Consider the following 22,204-nt stretch of genomic DNA (forward strand, 5'->3'; position numbering starts at 1 on the left):
TACTTTAATTTCATCTCGCTTCTGTAACTTTAGAATTGTCTTTGCAAAGGACATTAAAGCAAAATTAGTTGATTAATGGGACTTGGAATTTTTAAATCATTTTATATAATTCACACCCAAATTGTAAAGACAAACAAATTCAGCTCAATTCATTTATTAGTCTACCTTACTTTTATCATCCGAGTGAGAACATAGAAAAAGGTCACATATATGCTTAATTTAGATGCACTGAACATGCATGATGCATCCATATTCGACCATCCTGTCCCACCAATTTCTCCGGACCAAACCATTGCTGGTGTCACACATCATCCATGAATAATTAATGCCTCCAAGTTTAAGCTCAGATAGCAATAGCAATCAGACTTATAGAGTTATAGATACTTGTATAAATCATTTGTACAAAAAGTATAAATTTTTCAAGAACTTTACAAGTTTGGGTATGAGTTTGTGCGAGTATTATATTACTTCCTACTCACATAATATATTTATTATAATACAGTTTATTGTAATTTATTTATTGAAATAATTATTTGTTTTAATAAAACATTTTTTTTTATTTTTAGTATATTTGTCTAAATTATTTTTACTTAAAAAATTTATTTATTTATTTATTTTAAGAAATAAATTCTATATACTTATTAAAAAAAATACTTAAATAAAAAGCATTTATTTTAAAATTATTTCTTTAAGTTAAACTAACTCATCTTATATTATAATTTATAATTATATTTTAGATGTTTTTCCACCCAGTTCCACATTTTGCCCCCAGTTAACGAGGTTTGGAGGTACTGCACGTGAAGTTATTGCAACACACAAGATCAAACTGCGAGATAAAAGTTAAGAAAGACGGTGGCAAATTTGATCAAGATTAATCCCTACCACCTTATATTATTTTTTAGAGTTTTAAGTCAAAAGATTATATATATATATATATATATATATAATTAAATTTTTATTATTAAGGTTTACGTTATTTTAATACAAAGTAAAAAAATGTATTTTACTAGATGAATTTTAGTTGAATAGATATATTAAAAGTTATTTTTATTTTAACTTACAAAAAAGTTTATTTATTATAGTTGGTGATAATTTTTATTTTAATAGAGAAGATAATTAATGGAAAAACACAATATGAAGGGAGATTATGTGAGAAAAGAGATTGTGAAATAAAATCACTTTATTGTTTGCTAAGAGAAGAATATGTGAGAGTTTTATTATTTCTTATAATCATTGAGTGAGATAATCGAGTTTATAAAATAATACATTATTTGAGTTGAATTGTAATTTTGTAATTATTTTTGTGATACTGAAATATAATTATTGTGTTTGTTATTATAATATTTATTGTGTTTTGATGATCATTTATGGTCATTTATGAGTGTGAACATTTATTTTTCAACATTTTTTGGTTAACAAGCTTAAAATGTAAGACTAATTGATGTTTGAGAACAAAATTACCCTTTTTTTTTCCAACATGACATTCTAGAGACAGATATCTAAACACGAGCTAACCTTCCTTTTAATGACTACTACACTAATCTAACCGTAAGTTAATTAATGAAGACAAAATTTTAGTACTCACGTGTGATAAAAAAAATTATTACTCACAAATTAAAGGTACCTTTTCTCAGTCTGCATTAATTTTTCTAGTGTACATTAATTAATAGTATGCTTAGACTGATGATGAGATGAGTTAAAATTAATTATAAAATTACGATAAATATGAAATAATATATAGTTATATGGAAAAATTATGGTAGCATCATAATTCTGAGATAATTATCATGATTTTAAAGAATATTCACACATATTATAAATCGAAATTCTCGTATATTATTATCAATTCTATGCTAAACCGACCTTTTGATGAATTCACAAATTAAAAATATTTACATCGATGAGTTGAACTCTTTTATGTTAATAAAGAAACATTATGCATGTATTCACAAATAGGAAGAAAGAAAGATTTCTTTTTTTAATTTTCAAGTTTTTATAAAAAGTTTTTTTTTAAAAAAAAATTTCACGTCTTTATCTCTGTTTTAATTTAAATATTTTCTTTCTTTTTCCCAATCAAATAATTCCCGAAAGAAAATTGTCAGTATCAACATAATTTGTGTGTTAATTATTTCAACTTAATGATATTAAATTTAAATATTGAGTCAACAATAAAGCACTCATGTAATAATAGTTTGTAAGATACTTAATTTGTTAAAGTTAAAATATATTTTTTATTCTTATGAAAATGAAAAATATATTTTAATCAATTCGGTTAAAGGAAGAAAAAAAAAAGACCATAGCAAAATTGATTGAGTCAAGGGCAAGGGTGTGTGATGTGCCACGCAACCACTGCACGGTACAGAGCATGGGTACACCTCATTGCGAATATTCCACACTAGTTTGAATAATACCCTTTCAAGTCTCAACCCTTCCTCATTTTTCATCTTCACAATTCACACATAAAAACAAACAAAGCTCTTTACCTTCTCTCTCTCTCTCTCTCTCTCTCTCTCTGCTGGTTTTTATTCTGAATCCGAAACAATCCCTCTTCCCTTGAATTATTTTCATGGCTTATCATCCACCACCATTCTACTTGTTTCTATCATCCTCATTCACTCCCAATTCCGTTCCGTTCAATTCCTTCCACATCATACTTTTCCGTCATATTTCCATTCAATCTTGTAACACCTTCTGACGCTTAGCAGTTACTACCAAACTCAGCAGCGTAGGAGCCGCTACCGTTATGGGAAAACGTAAGAACTAAACACCTTAATCTACTTCTTTTCCTAGGGTTTATGTTAATTATCTGATCCATCATGTGTTACTTACAATTGCTTAATTAATTAATTAATTAATATGAGAATGTTAAATGCCATTATGATGTCGTCGTTTCGGGGACGAATGAATGAATTATGGAGTTTGAAGTTGTTGGTTGTGTTGTGTTGTGGTGATGTATGGGTAGGTAATTCTCAACGTAAAAATACTGCAATGTTGGATAACGACGATGATAGTAGTAGTAGTGTGAGTTCGTCATCAACTTCCCGAACTGATCACGTCTCCGTCTCCGTCTCAGGGAACGAAGAAGTGCACTTCGATCAAGATGCTCTGCTCGATCAAGCTCTCGATGCTTTGGATGAAAAAAGGTACCCTTTTTTTTAAATATATAGATGAGAAAAGGTACTTGTACTTACATAAGTTTCCACTTTCCAATTATAAGGGTTTAGCATTGCAAATTGCCATTAGAGCTAATTTGATTTTAAGACTAAACTCATGTCAACTATTCAGAAATCATTGGTGATATGATTTTTATACGGTAGATTGTGATTGAATTGAATGATAATGTAGAAGACTTTTTATACAGTCAATGCATGGATTATTTATTCTTATGCAAATGCTAACCACACTGATTAAGGAAGTAGAATGAGAAAAGTGTTTATCGGGATGTTTAAAAATATCCCCCCCTATGACTTTAAGACCCTTATTGGCTTATTCTTATTTTAATTTTGTCTGTTTTTGGGAATAAAGGGATTCCACGAGGGAGAGAGCGTTGTCAGTGATCATTGGGGCATTCAGTAGCAAAATGCAGCATCAGTTTGTCGACAAGAAGTAAGTATCTATCATTTATTTTTTTAAACATTTCTCAGTTTTCTGTCATTCAACCTTCTGGGTATATTCCATTATAATGATTATGCCATTTACCTAGTTAATTTCCTTATGTGTTACAACTTGCAAAAGTAACATGAAGATAATTGATATGTGTGATTTGTCTAACCTAACCATATATCTTGTAAACTGTGGGGTGTGGAGTGTTCCTTCTTTGGCCTTCAGTGGATAACTTTGACTTTGAGTTGAACTCTATTTTGATTGCATAGGAAAGATGAAATCAACTTAGTGCCTGTTTGGAAGCTCAATTTAGGTCTGAAAGCACTGAAATTGGTTTAGCAGTGTTTCTATAATGGGTGTGGCTATTGGCACTTCCAATGGCTATTCACATTCCACACTGACCACTTTTAATTGCAAATTCTAAATCTATATTTCTCTCAACTAAATAATTTATTTCCATCACTAAATTGCAATTTAGTTGGCAGAAATTTAGGAAATTGTGATGAAAAGCATTTAGTGGAGAGTATGAATAGGTAGTTGGGGTTCCAATAGCCCCACTTTTGTTTATTTCTTGCAAAATTTAAGAGTCTGCCGAATGTATTGAACAGGAATTCTTACCCATCCCGGTGGTTGCTAGATACATTTTCAATGTCAAACAGTATTCATGTTAAGTACAGAGATGTTATATCTTACCCATCTGTTCATTTATCTCATTAAATATATGGTTATCATAACCTTGAGGTCCTTTCCTTTATCAGATTTGCTACTTTATTACATCAGTGCCTTGCTTTAATAAAAAAGGGATCCAAAAAGGCATCTGCAAAGGAGATAGCTTTGACATCACATGCCATTGGTAAGATTTTGATTAACTTATGTTTGATGTTGCCTTCGTATAATTAAATATCAATTTGATTATTTTGTAGGTTTGTTGTCCCTGACTGTCGGGTGTAGTGATAATGCACGTGAAATATTTGAGGAATCAGTTCGTCCTCTTGATGAATTCCTCACATCTAAATCAGATTTGACAAAAATTCCTTCAGTATGTGTTAGAGAGATATACATTACTTTGTAGTTATTGTAGTTGCTGTTTTCTGTTGTAAATTGAGCCTGTGAAGACCAAACCCATTTGGCTTTCAGAAGTCAGTTTTCTTCTATGTTTCCACTTCTAATCAGTTGTAACTAATCATTACATTTTCAATTGATTCCAGGAGTATATATATACTCTGGACAAGCTCTCAGTGGTTAGATATCAAAATACCAAAGATTTCACAATACTCTCAACTTTCACTCATTTTCTCATGTTTTACTTTCTCATGAATTTTAACAGTAAGTAGGAGTTTTGGATATCTGGGAAGTCTTTTGTACTCAAAATTTGCCTTCTGATTCATTAGAGATACCGATTCTGAATCTTCTCTGTTCAATGCCATTATTTTTATAGTTGCTGGAATGCTTGGCTATAATCACTTTTGTTGGTGGGAATGGTCTAGAGGAAACAGAGAGATCGATGGACATACTGTGGCGAGTGATTCATCCCAGATTGGGTTCCAATGTAGGCATCTGTTTCAAATATACTTGTTAGTTTTATTTCTATTTTGCTTATCCATCCCTAGTGTATTATGCTTCTGGTAATAACTATGTTGCCTTTGATGATGAATGCTCTTTCTTTCTCATTAGTGCTCTTAATTTTTCTCCCTTAAATTTACTGCTTCAGCTATTTCATTGTTTAGGTAGTTGCAGTCAAACCTTCTGCTCCATTAATAACTGCTGTGGTATCTGCTTGGTCCTTTCTCGTATCTACCATGAGCGATTTGAAGCTAAATTCTAAAAATTGGCAAAAGTAAGCAATCCTGTTTCTTTGTATCCATGTTCATTTAATCACACACTAGCTTTAGGTAATGTGCAATAGTGCATTTCATGTACCTTTAATTGGCTTTATATAGTTAAGTTATACAGATGATCTGGGACTGTGCTTAGCAGGATTTGCCCCTCTAAACTCCCAACTTGAGGGCAGTTCAGATCTGCACTGGAGATTACTGAATAGTGTCCCCAACTTGTTGACTCATTCCTTCCTTGCCAGTGGGGAAGAGAATGAAGAGAGTCTGTGCATCCATTTTTATAGTTGACTGGCAGTTTGGTAATATAAAAATATTTGGACCTCTTTCTCATGAAAATGGGTGTGTAGGATTTGAATACCAGAAGATTTAGAGTGGAAGTTTAAGGGAGGGCAGGGCAGGGAGGATGAGATTGTGTTGGGAAGTGTAATGAATACTGGAGAAGTTTTCTCTCATGCAACTTAATGCAACTTGGAATACCATGCAAAAAGGAGGGCAGGAAAAATGATAAAAAAAATAATAATTAAAAGTACATTAAGGGTCAGTTTAGATGATGGAATTGAAATTAATGTGTAAATTTTAATTTTGATTTCAAATTAGAATTAATAGACTCAAATTCATTTCAAAACTCCAATTGAATTAAATATTTAAATTCCTTACTTTGTGTTTTATGCTTGTTTCATTGCCTGAGGTCCAAATAATTGCTTTTGTTGTTAATGCAGTTCAATATCTTATTTATCAAGTCTTCTAGACAAGGAAGACCGGCCTGTGCGTATTGCTGCTGGCGAAGCACTGGTTGTAATTTTTGAGATTGGAATCACAGAGAAATTTTCTGCTGATTCTAAGGGTGCAAGTGATATGACTCAAGAAGAGATTAATCGGCAGGAAAGTTATACCCATTTACAAGGATTGAAAGCGAAGGTCATCAATCAAGTCAAAAACCTTTCTGTGGAGGCTGGTGGAAAAGGTTCTGCTAAGAAAGATCTGAATAATCAGAGGAACTTGTTCCGAGATATCGTAGACTTTTTTGAGGTACTTAAGCTGTCTTTTTAATTTTTTGTAATTTACTAATTTATATTCTATAAGTAGGTTGCTGCCTTGTGACCTGATTCACTAAGTAGGGGTAAGGCTACATACATTTACGCCCTCCCCAAACATCACTTAGCGGGAGCCTTGTGCACTAGGTCACCCTTTTTTAGTAGAAGATATATTGCTTATGGAACACAGGCTTCTTTACTGACCTTACTTTAATACCTTGTGCTTACTAGTATGGTTACTCTCCTGAAATTTCAATGAAAATTGGTGGTGATTCACTGCAGACATCTTCATGGTCCCAAATGATACAGGTTTTTTGCTTTTTCATTTATCTGTTTTTTAAACTTTTTTCTTACAAAGCTTTCCTTTTCTGCATTAACATTTTAACATGCGTTTTTTGCAGTTGAACTTTCTCAAGCACTTTTTAGGGGGAGGGTTCGTCAAGCATATGCAGGTTGGCTTTCTCTTGGCATTTTTCATCATTTCAGTTGTTAATTTAACATTTTTCATTTGCCCTTCTTCTTCCTTGGTGAATCAGGAAAATGAGTTCCTTCAAGAAGTATTTAATTTCACACCCAAGAGAAGATATCTTAATAACAATGAACATCGGATGTCTAGTGGTGAGAAGGTTGGTTTCTATGACTGATTGTGTTTCACTGTCATTTTTGTTACTGAATGTCCTCTTATCTGTTGGCTACTTTGTCATGTTATATACTTTTCCCCCGTGTCTTGTCATTGTGTGCTGATCTGCATCATTCTCCTTCCTGCAGAGAATGTTTAAGTCTCCAAATTCAGTTCAGAACAAGGCTAGGACCCAATTACTTAATAAGCAACGGTTGTTATCTGAGGTTGGTTTCCTTGCCATATGAAGATCATTAAGTCTTATTTTCCTGTTTAAAATGCTTGGTTAATGGTTAAGAATGGGGTACTTTGAATACCATATGAAATTACTAGACAACTATGATAATTTTTGCTGCAAGAAACAAGGGGTGAGTTGTTGCTTACTTGCTTGTGCCATGTGAAAAACACGGCTTGCCTTCCTCAGTCCTGACCTTGGAGTGAGCTAAGGCTCCCTCTCAATTTGAATGTGGGGGATTTCTGAGGTGAGAGATTCTTGTGAACTGAGCCAATAAGAGTATTCAATCTGTTTGACAAAATCTTCTTGGAGGGATTTCAAACTAATTTTCTCAATCTATTTGTCTAGACTGTTTATTACACATGTAACTATAAAATTTCTGTACACAGTTGAGTGTCAATAGTTATTGGTGTTTTTTCAGTGGTTTCCAAATTTGGTCGTAGTTGCAAATACGGCTGTTAGTATAATCATGCTTTGCCATTTATGCAGTCATCGTATGGGGTTACCCTTAATAGTCAATTAGTCATTCCGTACTGAATTTTGTTTCCTTCATTTTCTTTTTGTCCTGGTAAATTACAGGGCAGAAACTTGGGTCACTACGCAGCCAATATGGTTGATGACTGATGCGTTTTGAGAGGGACATCTAATAATTAGCAGGGTTTGTGTTCATTTGATAATTCGATCATTAATTTTATACTTCATTTTTTTCTGCTCTCCAGCCCTTTTGACTTAATGGCTAGGAAAATTATTTCTATGCCAGCTTGACATGATGTTTTCGTGATGCATGCACGTTAATGACATCCAAAATGATTCTTCATTTGCAGCGGTAACAGCGATTGAGATTATACATTGTAATGCAATAAAAGAAGTCTATTATAAAGCTAATTTCAGTGCAATCAGTGAGTGATATATTGCCGTGCCATGACTCAAAAGCCTCGTCTGTGTATAATCTGCTGAGGTTACATAGCGTGAGTTTTCCTTTATTCTAGTTTCAAATTGAAGATATCAGCGTTTGCTTCCAACACTGCTTCGTCAAGGCGGTTTCTCTTTTTTTTTTTTTTTTTTATTAGTTGTATAAAAAGTTGAGTAATTTTTTACAAGTAAATTTCTCTTCTGTTTATTCATAAATGGATCTTCTCCAGTGAGATTTTTACTTGGATTCTTTCCATGAAAATTTCTACTATCAAAATCTCGTGCCCCCCTTTTTCTATTATTTAAATTTTAACTCTAATTTTTAATTAAGGGATGAGATTTCCCTGGACATAAAATGTTACATGAGGAGATCCAAACTCAAATAGCTTTTGCCCTTTTTTTTTATATGCGCACATTATGAGAACGCTTCCAAACACATTAGAGGTTGTTAGGGGGCTGGTGAGTTGGATTAGGCTAAACTGGAAGAAACTGTTGAGGATGTGTATGGGTTGCAAAAAAATGAGAAAGGTATAGCCACTAGTCAAGATATGAGTTTAACGTGAGAGGATTGTGATTTGCCCCCATAAAATGAGGATCTGGAAGTGATTTAACTGGTAGTTCATGCATGTCTTAACAGCATCTGCTTCAGTGCTGGTTGCCCTGCATCAAGAAAGCAGTAGGCCTATAACAAAGTTGACACAGAGTTGGGATAGTTTTTCTTATACAAGGGCTCTTGGCTATTGAAAAAAAAAAAAAAACCTGCTGTAGCAGGTAATATACCTTTAAAGATTGTCTGGGATAAAAAATTATATGAATTATGTTAAATTTTACACTTTATAGAGTCTAAGCTTGATTTATCAAAATTATTATTTATTTAATGTCTTTTTTTAAGATTTGCCGATTTGGTATGACTCTTTCAAGTTTTGGCTTGAAAGTTTATTAAAAAATGCACTTCATCGTAATATTTTAAATGGGTTAATTTTTTTAATCTCGAAATAGATTAATAGACTTAAAAATAGCTAGTTTAAAACTTTAAATAAAGTAACAAATATATAATCTCTAATAAAAAACAAATATATAATCTAAAAAGTATTAGAAATATTAATACAATAGTAATATTATTTACATTTGCTAGTTAACTTTTTTAATTTAATAGTTTTTTCTTTAATAGAAAAAACAAAGAGTTAAAAAGTTTTGTTCCTCTAAGTAAATTTATGGGCTTGACTTATTAATCAAAACTCAATAATTTCAGAATAAAAATTGGGAAATGCGTTGAAGCTGTAAAGTATGAAGTATGAGGAAGGTGACATGACACGAGTATGTAGAAAATTAGCTAACGACAAAACAAAAGCCAAAGATTCACTCCATGCTTCTTTCTTTTTTAACCTTCACTCAATAGATTCCCATGAAATCACTCAGCTCCACGTGATAGCCACCTCACTTGAGTTCTGTTCCATGGATTTCTCCATGTGCTTCCTTTTGAATGTTCTGCTAGCATCATTGCTTCTTTTTCCCAACCACTAACTTGAAAATTTTCATTGACTGTCAAAACTTAAAATGGTTAAAATATTTTTTCTTTTGGAAAACAAACAAGCTTGATTAACGCATGACTTATCATAGTTTTATCAACCATTGTTTAAGGAAATTCAGCCGAAAAAATCGGTAAATTTGTTCCGGTTTCTTTGAGGGTGAATTTAGTAGAATGGAAAGAAAATAATATATATTTAAATTAAAGTAAACTGATAAAAACATGAGATCCATACTCATTTTTTTAAAAAAATCGTTTTCATCCTATTACTTCTCTCTTAAACCATCCTAGTGTCAAGGATTTAGTTCGTTGCTGAGCAAAAATATATAAATTTCCACTAATAAAAAAACCATCCTAGTTGAAAAAAATGATTAATTTTAAAATTAGTGAGAATTAGGAATGTGAAAGAATTATGTTCACATTATATAAAAATTAAACTCTTTTATGAATATAAAATAATAAAAATCCTTTAAAATGTTTTTTTACTAAAGTTATTTTCTTTTTTAGTATTTTGATATAGAGATACTAGTGTCTTAAAATTGGTTAAAGAACAAATTAGTGTTTATTTTAATTTAATGCATATGCAGTGTAAAGTTTTACACAGTGCACAAATTAGGGTTTTTATTTAAAAAATTAAAGTCATTATCAAAATCAAATTTTAATTATTTTTCTAATGCATGTATAACTTATAATATAATATTAATTATTCATGTTATTGTTATATATACTAAAATAAGTTTATTGAAATTAAAAATCTTAAAATCTTATTTGTGTTCCATGATATTACAAAGTAGATTAAATAATTTTGTTTTAATGTCTATCAAAAATGATTTTTTAAAAGAATATTAATTATGAATGAATTATTAATGATTTTTACAACCAAAAAATACCAAACTGCCCAAAATAAGACATTTTGTGGATCCAAGATTTATTATTTATAAATATTTTAAAATATAAAATATATTAAATAAAATAATCACATATTTTTATTAAAAATTATATATATTTTATTACATTAAAACCAACAACACAGTTCGTTAAATCTGTATGAATGTGTAATTTGTGTCAAAAACTTATTTTTATTCTAATATTTTTAATTAATATTTATTTGAAAAAGAAAATTGACTCACATAATTGATTCATGGAGTTGTGCAACTTAACATTCGTCGAAATAACATTATTGTTTAACAAATCTAAAAAAATTATATCATTCTTTTTTATTCAAATTAGTTATATACCATTAACTTTCATCAGCAAAATATTATTGTTTTAAATTAAATCTTACATGTATTTTTCTCTTTATTAATAAACTAACTTTTAGTTTTAATTAATATTTTAGTTTGTGTATTGTATAAGATAAATATTTGTTATATAATTATACTTATAAATTATAATTAATAATTTTTTAAAATATATAAATTATATTTTAGATTTTTTATAAATAATTTAAATTGTCATATAAAATTATATATAAATCAATGAGTTTAATTGTCAGCAAAATAATTTTAAAAATTCTTCTGTTTTAAAAAATTACTGCTCTAAAAACTTACGTATATTATTATTGAATCTATTCAGTTAGACTTCTTCAATCAAGTGAAATCCATAATTTTTTTGTATTTTTCGAATAAATTTCAAAAGAAGGTTTCCTTTTAACATTTCTCTTTGATTATTTCAAAGTGGAGTATTTCAAGTTTTCAACCATATCCAAATCATTATTTATGTATGTTTTAGATACACTGACTGACAAAAAGCTACGAAAGTAAAACAACATTTATGGCGACACCAAATGGGGACAGGTTGAAGAGGTTCCTTTTGCTCTGTTGCCTCTTGTTGGTGGCATCCCACGTCGACAACACTGCCTTTGTTTTTCCTTTCATTTCACTTTCTTCTGTTTAAATGTTTGCTCCAACTTTCAAGCCACTTTCTTTACTTCCCCATACCACTATCACCATCATGTGTGGTGTCAAGTGTGAACACATACACCAGCATTGTTGAAACTTGAAACCAACTCAAACAATCTACCAACAACATCTCCTCTGCACCACATTTGAAGAGTGAGAGATTATTAAAAACTATAGATATACTATATAAAGTCTGATAGATCTGTGATTCTAGTTTATAATTAGTTCTGTACATTTCTATAAGCTTTGGATTGGTTATTTGGTTCTTGGTTGGGTTGTTCTTTATTTAGGCTTAAAAAGTTTTGAATTTTTTAAGGGGGTGTGTCCTTTTAACCAATGAGGACCAATTTCAAGTAATCCAAACATAGAAACAGAAAGTTCAACAGAAGGGTAGCTTTCATGGCGTCAAACACTGATAAGGTTCAGGTCTTTGGAATCTGAGCTATGGTAAGTCCAAGGCACTGTAGTGTTCTTATTATTGTTTGTTTGTTCTCTCTCCTTTCTCAGCTTTCACATGTCCACCCGTGTTTATCTAGAAAACCTTTCTTCCTTTCCTCTCTTTCTTATGACATCCATCATTACCTTTGAAAAATCTGTCATATCTGTGTCTCTTTTCTCCCTTTCCCTTTTTCTGTGTTCCCATAAGTTATGTGGTTACTGGTTTGGTTTTCCGTTACATGAACGTGTTATTCTTAGCACTATTATGTTCTGTCAATCGTTTCATGACACGCGTTGTGAAATTTCAAATTTAAGGTATAAAGGGTACTTTGTGATATTCTTCATTTTGCTACTTAAAGGTAAGACCAATGTTATGTGGCATTGTCAATAGTAATGATAGTCCACCCCAAACATTTCAACTGTGTTCACGTATTTATTTACAAATTGTAATGCATTGTTGAATTTCAGAAGAACCGTGTTTGTTGAAGGTGTTGAGCTGAGCCCCTTGTGAAAGGGTGCACTGAGAAGCGAGAAGTCATTTGTGTTGGGTTCACTTTGAAATCCACACTTTTTGGAAGATGTTGTGTGCTTGTTCCGGGGAGCAATTCAAATTTGAAGAGGCGCCACCACGGTCACCAGACTCCTTGGCAACAAGGGATTTCTCTGCAAGTGGCCTTTCTTCAAGGACTGGGGATTGGGAATCCAAATTTGATGAAACACAAGTAGAAGATGTTGAATCTACTTTAAAAGAAGCTCTCTCATTAAACTATGAGGTAGTAGGAATTAGTGTAACTTACTTTGTGAAATTATTTGTCAAAGTTGCATGTTGTGAAATTATTTTCTGTTAACATAAGACTACTGTTTGATTTTAATTTCTCTTTTCTGGTGAATTGAAGGAAGCTCGGGCTTTGTTGGGGAGGCTTGAATATCAAAGAGGGAACTTTGATGCCGCCCTTCAAGTTTTTGAGGGTATAGACATAAGGGCTTTGGCCCCAAGGATGATAAGGGCTATAGCTGAAAGAATCAAACAAAGAAAGCCACGTTCCAAGGTGGATAATGGGCTTCCTAATGTGATGTCAATGCATTCAGTAAGCCTGCTTCTTGAGGCGATTTTGCTTAAATCCAAATCCTTAGAAGAACTTGGGCGATACACTGGTATCACCACCTTCATATCTCTTTCAGATGTTTTACATATTCTTGTATTTTGTTTGATTTAGCATGCTCTTGCTAAGAGCTGTAACTTTTGCATGTAGGATATTGAAAGTTTTACTCTATTGTTAAGACAATCTTGAACAATTGCTCATATTAGCATCAATGCATTATGAATGTAGCTACATTATGTGTTATGTATTATGTATAAGTTTTTTCTGTTTTTTGGCCTGAGAAGAAGCTACTTACACATGTGTGGTTTGGCACTCAAGGCTGCGGATTCTAATTATTGCTGCTTTCTTATTTACCAGAGGCTGCAAAGGAGTGCAGAATTGCTGTGGATACAGTTGAATCTGCTCTTCCTAATGGAATGCCTGAGGGTATTGGTGAAGCTTGTAAGTTGCAAGAAATGTTCCACAGAGCATTGGAGTTGCTTCCAAATCTATGGATCAAGGCAGGTTTGCCAGATGAAGCTGTCACTGCTTATCGGCGGGCTCTAGTCAAGCCCTGGAATTTGGAGCCGCGGAGGTTGGCCTGTGTGCAAAAAGATTTAGCTACCACACTACTCTATGGAGGTGTTGAAGTAAACCTGCCCCCTCAGTTGCAAGTGAATGGTCTAACAACACCTATGAGTGGCACTGAAGAGGCTATACTTTTGCTATTAATACTTTCAGGAAAGATGGCACTTCAGGAAATAGATTGGGACCCTGAAATAATGGATAATCTTACATTTTCACTTTCAATTACTGGGATGTTTGAATCATTAGCGGATCATGTAGAGAAGATCCTTCCAGGTGTTTATGATCGAGCCGAGAGGTGGTACTTTCTTGCTCTTTGTTACAGTGCAGCAGGACAGAATGATATAGCCTTGAACCTTTTGAGGAAGGCTTGTGGTAGTTCTGAAGCAAAGCATAGACCCCATTTTCCTTCATTTTTGTTTGGTGCAAAGCTGTATTCTCTAAATCCAAACCATGCTCGTGAAGGAATTAAATTATCACAGGAAGTTATTGATCTAGCCAAACATCAAAATAAGCATTTTTTGGGTCAGGGCCAAAAATTTCTTGGCATTTGCCATGGAGCTGCTGCTAGAACATCTGTACTGGATTCTGAAAGAATTATATTTCAAAGAGAGTCTTTGAAGTTTCTAAGTGATGCTGCCCTAAATGGAAATAATGACCCAGAAGTGATGTTCAGCCTTGGACTGGAAAACGCAATTCAAAGAAATCTAAATGCAGCTTATGACAATATAATGATTTACTCAGACATGATGGCTGGCAGCTCAAGAAGAGGTTGGCAGCTGTTAGCACTCATAGTATCAGCACAGCAGCGGTTTCAGGACGCCAAAACTATAGTTGATTTTGCTTTAGATGAGGCTGGCAGTATAGATCAGTTAGAACTACTGAGACTGAAAGCTGTACTTCAAATTACTCAGCAGCAACCCAAGCAAGCAATTGAGACCTACAGAATCTTGCTAGCTGTAATTGAAGCAAGAAAAGAGCATTGGCTACAAGCTAAGACATTCAGGCATGAGGTTTGTATTATTGTTCAAGGGAATAACACTACAATATCCATTGTATAGACTTGTATTAAAATTGACTAAAGAAGCAAATCAAGCATTACTTTTGTCTGTTGGAAGTTGCTGAGAAATGAGACTAGTTAATTAAATTTAAAAGCATTAACAAATAGTTCCCTACCTGATTATGTGCTAGAAATTTTCATTTTTCTGGTCCAACATCCAATGCTTATAGTAAAATATTATTTATGACTAGGACAGTTTTGAATATTGCATGTGTAAGTATTTAATTCGTCTTCTGAATCTGTGAGAAGAATTTCCCTTCTTGACTTTTCATCTGTTTGCAGGCATTAACAGAACAGAAGTTGGAAATGGAAGCTTGGCAGGATTTGGCTACCATTTATGCAGATATTAGTTCCTTTCTTGATGCAAAAGCTTGTGTTGACAAGGCCCAGTTGATAGAATTTTTTTCTCCCAGAAGTTGGCATATTACTGGTATGGAACCTGACACCTGAGTGTTCATGTTTTCATTGTTGAACTGCTGTATGTTTCTGTGTTTTGTGTTTACAGCACCATAACTTAACAAATCACCAATCTGCAATTACCTGGTTGTGATAATGACAGGGTTGTTGTTTGAAGCTCAATCTTTGCATAAGGAGGCCTTTGTTTCCTTCTCAGTCTCGTTGTCAATAGAACCGGATTACATTCCCAGTATTATTTCAACAGCAAAATTGTTACTTAAACTTGGAATGCAATCACTTCCAATAGCAAGAAGCTTTTTAATGAATGCTTTGAGATTAGACCCCACAAACCATGATGCATGGTTTAACCTTGGATTGGTTTCAAAAATGGAAGGCTCGTTACAACAAGCGGCAGATTGCTTTCAAGCTGCATATGAGCTGAAGCTTTCAGCTCCAGTGCAAAAATTTGAGTGACCGAGACCTTGGGAGTACTGTTAAGTTTTTGTGGTTGAGTTCAACCAAGAGCATTATACAAAAAACCATGAGCAGCAACTGATGGAAAAGAAAACGTACCCATGGTTAATATTTGTTGAGAAACCTATATAGTAGTTATATCTAGCTACTTATTTATAGATTTACTTCATTATGTTCCAATGGAATGTCCTTCACATTTGACACGGAAGGACAGAAGTTTGGCTTCCCAAGTGGTATAGAATTCTTTATAACATAATGTCAAGCAGAATGTACTATAGTTTTTTGGGTCTCCTTTGAGGTGTCAGGTGAGGTTAATCCCTGTACGTAAAGTTCACACACAAATATAGCTTGTGTTGCTAATTGACTACTTTAAGTCTCAGCCTGCGCCTTCAATTGATAGTTATAACTCTTCATTCTTTTTGTATAACACACACCTTACTTTAGAAAAAGTAATACTTATAACTTAAAGCTCATGTGATAAGAATTTCTTTAAGTGATTGGTTAAATAACTTTTTTACCACTATGATTTTGCTTATTTTCAAAAACACTTCCAGAAAACTGACAATTATACAATTTTTTTTTCAAAATAAGTTGAAAAATTAGACTTTATTCTTAGAGTAGCCGAAGATGGAGTAGGACAGAAGGTTTTTAGTCCTACTGACAATACTCGCGCAAATTAAATAAAGCACAATTTTAGAGTTATCATTTTAAAGGCTGGCTTCACTCATTCTATATATGTAAGATGTTTAAAGCTGGTAAAGTAAACAAGATGAGTTAAATGTTTGTAGAAAGTAAATGGAGTTGCAAAAATGTCATGCAATGGAGGGTAAAAAAAATCAAATGAAACTACAATCTCTATTTATCCCGGTTTCCATTCACCACGATTTCTTTACAAATTTACATTCAAACATTATTTCTTGGTCTGGAAAACAACAAATCGCGCTTGTGATACAATTATTGCAATAAAGATCTTTACATCTTCGGAACAAGGGAAGCATGCAGAGCATATAATTCTGGTTGGACCTGTCATCGATACTGTAACACACGAAAAGAAAACAAATGAAACAAAATGATCAAAACAATAAAGAGACATTTACATTCAGCAAAATCAAAAGGTACTTGATATTGGTTTTTACTTTATCACTATATCTTTCACAATGTACAAACATAATATCAGTGTGTGAAGCAGTCAGTGAAGTTAAACTAATTCAACTGAGTTGGAAAGATTCAGTAATGGGTATGTCAGTTTGTTTTTGCCTAGTTTAGAGGAAGATTTCTAAATGACAGATTTACTCCAAAAAAAATGGAATATTGATTGAAAGCAACCGAATGAACCTAGTCTAAATCAGAAACCAAATATTTTGCTACCCTCCCCCTTGCATTTTAAATTTTTAATTACTGTGTTCATGTGAAAGAAGGGCCAGTGTAGTTGAGTAGCATTTTGCAGATACTGCTATATTACTACATATACAGTGCTTGAACAAAATGTTCATAAAAAAGTACAAATTTAATTATCAATAACATTTTATTGAAATGTATACTCAAAACGATCTGTTTTTTTTTCCACTGAAATTTGGACAGCAAGCAGCACTACTTTAGACATTAAACTTTTGTTAATGTAAATCTTGTTTACAGCCAAAAAAAAAGAGAGAGAGACCAAAAGTGCTTTTGTCTGTTTAGATTAGGTTTCTTCACATTTCTCCAAATTGGTGTCCAAAGAAAGCATAAACTCAAAACTTTTATCCTCGACATCTACCATGTCTACATATTTTCATATACATTAATACATGTTAATGCTAAATAATAAAAGAGTTATTTTTCATAGAATTTAAAACTAAACTAAATTGCATTACTAAATAAATGAGCAAAAGTAGAATTCATCAGATAGATCATTCACCTTACACGTAATAAAAAGTTAACTCCAACTGACAGAATGTCTAACCTCAACTCATTTGCCACTGCATCCACAATTGAAAGAGTCCAAATATCGCATTAGTGAGGTCTAATAAAATGAGTATGGTACATATCTATTTGAAGATTGTTAGTCAAAAAGCATGGGCAAGAGAGCAGCATATTACAGGGCAATGACATTCTTAAAGAAATTAAAAAGCTAATAGCAATAAACACTTAATAAAGAAGCACTGAATCTATCTCCAGAATTATATGACAATACTTTAGCAGATATAATTTCAGTATCAATAGTTGCCAAAACCATAAGTGGCATCTTGAATCACCAAACCAACCTTTAGAACTGGTTCGCCTTTGTTGGTATTTGCAGATTGCTTTGCCATTGCTTGTTGCTGTGCACGAGCAGCTCGTCCTGCTGCAGAATTCTCAAATTGCTCTTGCCTATAATTCCAATCAAAACCTATAAGTTTGTCTACAGTTACTTTACCTATGCATTCATTAACCAATAAAAAACCTTTATAACAACATTCAAATGTCTCTGGTTGTTTCATGCTTCACCCCCATTTCTAAAAGTAGACTTCATTCCATTATCTATTTGTTAATTGCAGTGAGCCTTGCACGCATTTTCTATTGTGACTACTTCCACAAACACATTTCAGAACATGTAGTAGTACCTAACAGTGACATGAAGAAAATAATCCCCCTGGACATTGAAATTGAATTTTCCCTAATGATTGTGATTTGAGATAGTTGTTTAATGTCTGTAGTGTATGGAATGAATTACTTAGCAGCAATGAGCTCTAAAAACAAAATTAAGGCCTTGAAACTGTAAAAAAAATATTATACTGAATTGAAGTTTAGACAATAGTTAGCAAAATTCACTTTTTCTTTAATTTATTTAAAATTGGGGTTCATAATGTTCTGAAGGGATAAAAAAAACACCAAAAAGTGTGACTGGCTAGAAATAAAAGCAAAAGAGAAATCAAAAGCATATACATATTTAATCAACACAAGTACTACAATGATTAAGGATCTAACTATACCATGTGGGTATACAAATAAAAAACCAAATCAGTATATTTTACTTTTTTGCAGGAATTGAGAATATTCACGAAATTGAATTAATAAAAAAAGGGAAAATTGAGGAATGGATAAAGGTAAAACCTTTTCTGTGCGGCTTCAGCAGCTTTGGCACGCGCTTCTTCAGAGGCCAATCTCTCTTCTTCCTTGCTCATGCGTTTGTCTACGCCGAAGCAACCAAAGCAAAGACCCATCTTTGGTGTTTCTCTCTCTTCCTCTGCTTCTGTGATCTGGGCTTTCTCTTTCTCTTACAATTTCTATCACCATGAGTAAAATACTATTTAAGGTTGCAAAATTTAAGGAAGGAGGGTTAGATTTCCAAGTCCACGTGTTTATTCCGCGTTCAGTTTGTGACTGTGTGCTTCCACGTTTTCATTTGAAGCATGGGATTGCTTATTCATTAATTACTACTACGCAAGTTAACTGTAAAATCATTCTTTGGTACAATAACTGAAAAAATTATATTTAATAACTGTTTTTTAGTTAGATATAATTGTAATAATTGTCATGTTAAAAAATTATTAAACAGTAACCACTTGTTATTATAAATAATTTTTAAAAATAATTAAAAGACGAATTAGAAATAATAAATATATACATTAAATGAGATAATTATTTTTAATAATAGTAATAGATAATATTACTACCTACAAAAATGAAAATAGATGTACCAAAAAATAATTGCACTATTCACTAATGAGTTGTATATACTTTGCATGTTTTTTTTTTGAAAAAAAAATATTTTAACTTTTAAAAGGGAATTTTATTTTTTAAAATGAAACTATGACATATACAACTCAATAAAATAAGTAAAACGGGGGGAATTATGGTTTACATCAAAGAATATTCCGCAAGGAAAAAAGATTGTGCTAGACTTTGTTAACGGGAAATGACAAAAGTAGAGCCAAGGTATCTTTTTATTTTGTTTCCTCCTTCAGGACAGATCAGACAATAATACGGGTATCTTTTCCAATGAAAATTTTAATTTTAATTTATCATGTTCTAAAAGATTAATCTCTTTCGTTAAATTAAATCTTAGTTGATCCAAGGTATCATCAATACCGAGGGTCACCTTTTTTATTGATTCATGTAGTCCATGGTTCGATAGGAACATGCTCCACTTTCGCATAAAAGCCACTGCATCAAAATTAACATATTAAACCAATGCTTCAATTACCTTCAAAGAGAGCTATAAACACATAACTCTCCATTATGCCTTCAAAGACAATGTTTCTCAATATCTTTGGGACTGATCAGAATGATAAACTAACACTTGGATGAAAGATCAGATTCAGACATCACGGTGCAAATAATCTAAAAACATTTTGACCAGAAAAAGTAATTAATTGGACAAAGGTTAGAACCACAGTTATAATCAGAGCTTCTATTTTTCTTTTTTGATAAATAATTTAGAGCTTTTGTTGATAAATAATTGCTAGCATTTAATTTTTGACAACTAGAAGGTTATATCAACATGATGACAATTAAGAGATATAACATAGGTTGAATGATTCTAACAAACATTTACGGATAAAAAATATTATTACAAATTAATGCATAGACCACCCCAAGATTTTCTTCCACAATACATTGGCTCAATGAAAGTAAGGGTAGCATTTCCAGAATAAAGAAAAGAAAAAATAAGTTTTTACATAAAATATAGATAAAGCATTAAAGCTATAAGGCTACAATACAAGCCTACAATCCAAAGATGCACCTATCGGAGGCTTTTGATCAAAATAAGGATTTTTTTTTTAAAAAAATGATCAAATGGTGATAATTTTTAAATTACTTCTCAGATAAAGATAAGTGGTATTACTCTCCATCACTTTAAGAACAAAAGTGATATATATCTTTATGAGCCTTATTTTATTTTTATTTTTTAATGATGTCATAAGAAATTACACAACTTTATTATTTTAGTATGGTAATTTGTGTATGATATACAAATTTTTTAGTTCTTAAATTCATCAAGTGCATGTATAATGTTATCATCAGCCTTTTATCATCAAAACATTTCTTTCCCCACCACATCTTCCACATGCTTCGATAATGCACCTCCAACGACGTAGCTCCACTGCTATTGCAGATCCATCTTCGTCACGACTTTGTTTGATATAGAGAATGGATTCAACTTGATTGATTATTCAGAAATTACAGTGCCAATATATAGAGGTTTTCATAGATGTTATTTACATTCGTATTTAAAACTAGTTAGCTAAATAAGTTCCTATAAACCAGCAAACAAATCATTGGCTGAAATCTAAAATAAATGACATGAAAGGACTCTTATGACTCTATCAATTAGATGCAATCGGATGCCTATGATTCAGAGGATTTGAATTGATCTTTGTGTGCTGAGTTATTTCCTTTTGTATGTTGAGTCATTTCCTTGACACGCTACCGCAAGAGAAGTGTGCCATCAAGGATACCAATCTTGGTCTTGAGAAGGTGATGGCGCTGCCGATAAGGGTTTTGTGAGGCAATCGACAAGTTGGTCCGTGGTGGAGACATGTTGAACTCGAAGAATGCCCAGTTGAACGAGGTCACGGACAAAGTGCACATCAATTGCTATATGCTTCATCCTACTGTGCATTACCGGATTAATTGAAAGATAGGTGGCACTGAGATTGTCACAGTAGATGGTCGGGACATGTTGAACTTGGATGCAAAGTTCAGAAAGTAAATATCAAATCCATGTGAGTTCAGCTAAGGTTGTTGCTAGGGATCGATATTCAGCTTTTGTGGATGAACAAGCTATTGCACGTTGTTTGGAAGATTTCCAAGAGATGAGGCTCCTTCCATAGAAAACAAGATGAGCGGAAGTTGAAGTATAATCTTCCTTGTTACATGCCCAATTGACATCACTAAAGGCATAAAGAGACGGTGATGACCCTCTGTGGAGATGAAGTCCATGAAATATTGTAGCTTTGAGATATGGCAGGAGGAGTTTTAGAGCTGTCATATGTATAGTGATGGGTTTGTGCATGAATTGTGCTAGCCGATTGGCTGAGTAGGCAATGTCTGGTCTAGTCATGGATAAATATTGGAAAGCACCAATAATGCTTTTGTACTGAGCCTGGTCTACAATTGTAGTGCCATCGTTTAATGTAAGAGACGTGCTAGTGGAAAGTGGAGTTTGAACCTCTTTTGCTTCTAACATTTTTGCCTTTTCAAGAAGGTCACAGATATATTTGTGTTGACTGAGTAAAAGACTTGTCTTGGTAGGAATAGCCTCTATGCCTAAGAAATAATGAAGACACCCAAATCTTTGATGGAAAATTATTGGGCCAAAGAAGAAATGCAATGTTGGATGGCTGAAGTATATGAGCCTATAATTAAAATGTCATCCATATATACAAGTGCATACATTAAAATGTTACCTTGATTGAGGATGAAAAGAGAGGAGTTTGATTTTGAGGCATGAAAACCATATAAACATGGAAAGGAGTGTAAAGCATTGAACCATGCCTGGGGTTGCTTGAGCTCATAAATTTATTTTTTTAAACGACAA

The 22,204-nt window shown here is 32.6% G+C and overlaps 3 protein-coding genes across 7 annotated transcripts; 2 read left to right on the top strand and 1 right to left on the bottom strand.

Moving 5' to 3' along the window:
* Nucleotides 1-2,436: 2,436 nt before the first annotated feature.
* On the top strand, nt 2,437-8,506 carry LOC114385407 (interferon-related developmental regulator 1-like). Of its 2 annotated transcripts, none has more exons than XM_028345474.1 (14): nt 2,437-2,753; nt 2,963-3,143; nt 3,526-3,606; nt 4,362-4,456; nt 4,527-4,642; nt 5,042-5,152; nt 5,331-5,440; nt 6,158-6,467; nt 6,704-6,781; nt 6,874-6,924; nt 7,009-7,098; nt 7,241-7,318; nt 7,906-7,984; nt 8,151-8,506. In XM_028345474.1, the coding sequence occupies exons 1-13, from the start codon at nt 2,744-2,746 to the stop codon at nt 7,948-7,950; spliced, it is 1,356 nt and encodes a 451-aa protein (XP_028201275.1). In that variant the 5' UTR covers nt 2,437-2,743; the 3' UTR covers nt 7,951-7,984; nt 8,151-8,506. The 2 variants fall into 2 exon arrangements, with proteins under 2 accessions (XP_028201275.1, XP_028201276.1); XM_028345475.1 differs by having other exon boundaries at nt 2,438-2,753; nt 3,074-3,143.
* A 3,006-nt stretch (nt 8,507-11,512) lies between these two features.
* LOC114385022 (protein NPGR1-like) lies at nt 11,513-16,081 on the top strand. 3 transcript variants are annotated; one of them, XM_028344951.1, is made up of 7 exons: nt 11,513-12,114; nt 12,421-12,464; nt 12,574-12,878; nt 13,002-13,260; nt 13,566-14,785; nt 15,115-15,262; nt 15,392-16,081. In XM_028344951.1, exons 3-7 carry the CDS (start codon nt 12,684-12,686, stop codon nt 15,700-15,702), a joined length of 2,133 nt encoding a protein of 710 aa, XP_028200752.1. In that variant the 5' UTR covers nt 11,513-12,114; nt 12,421-12,464; nt 12,574-12,683; the 3' UTR covers nt 15,703-16,081. The 3 variants fall into 3 exon arrangements, with proteins under 3 accessions (XP_028200752.1, XP_028200750.1, XP_028200749.1); XM_028344949.1 differs by lacking the exon at nt 12,421-12,464 and having other exon boundaries at nt 11,513-12,420; XM_028344948.1 differs by lacking the exon at nt 12,421-12,464.
* A 422-nt stretch (nt 16,082-16,503) lies between these two features.
* Nucleotides 16,504-18,960, bottom strand: LOC114385023. 2 transcript variants are annotated; one of them, XM_028344953.1, is made up of 4 exons: nt 18,775-18,960; nt 17,946-18,051; nt 17,605-17,660; nt 16,504-16,737 (listed from the first exon to the last, which is right to left on the bottom strand). In XM_028344953.1, exons 1-3 carry the CDS (start codon nt 18,882-18,884, stop codon nt 17,646-17,648), a joined length of 231 nt encoding a protein of 76 aa, XP_028200754.1. In that variant the 5' UTR covers nt 18,885-18,960; the 3' UTR covers nt 16,504-16,737; nt 17,605-17,645. The 2 variants fall into 2 exon arrangements, with proteins under 2 accessions (XP_028200754.1, XP_028200753.1); XM_028344952.1 differs by having other exon boundaries at nt 17,600-17,660.
* Nucleotides 18,961-22,204: the final 3,244 nt, after the last annotated feature.

The sequence above is a fragment of the Glycine soja genome, chromosome 14 (genome assembly GCF_004193775.1).
Source record: "Glycine soja cultivar W05 chromosome 14, ASM419377v2, whole genome shotgun sequence".
In the NCBI taxonomy this organism is placed as follows: domain Eukaryota; kingdom Viridiplantae; phylum Streptophyta; class Magnoliopsida; order Fabales; family Fabaceae; genus Glycine; species Glycine soja.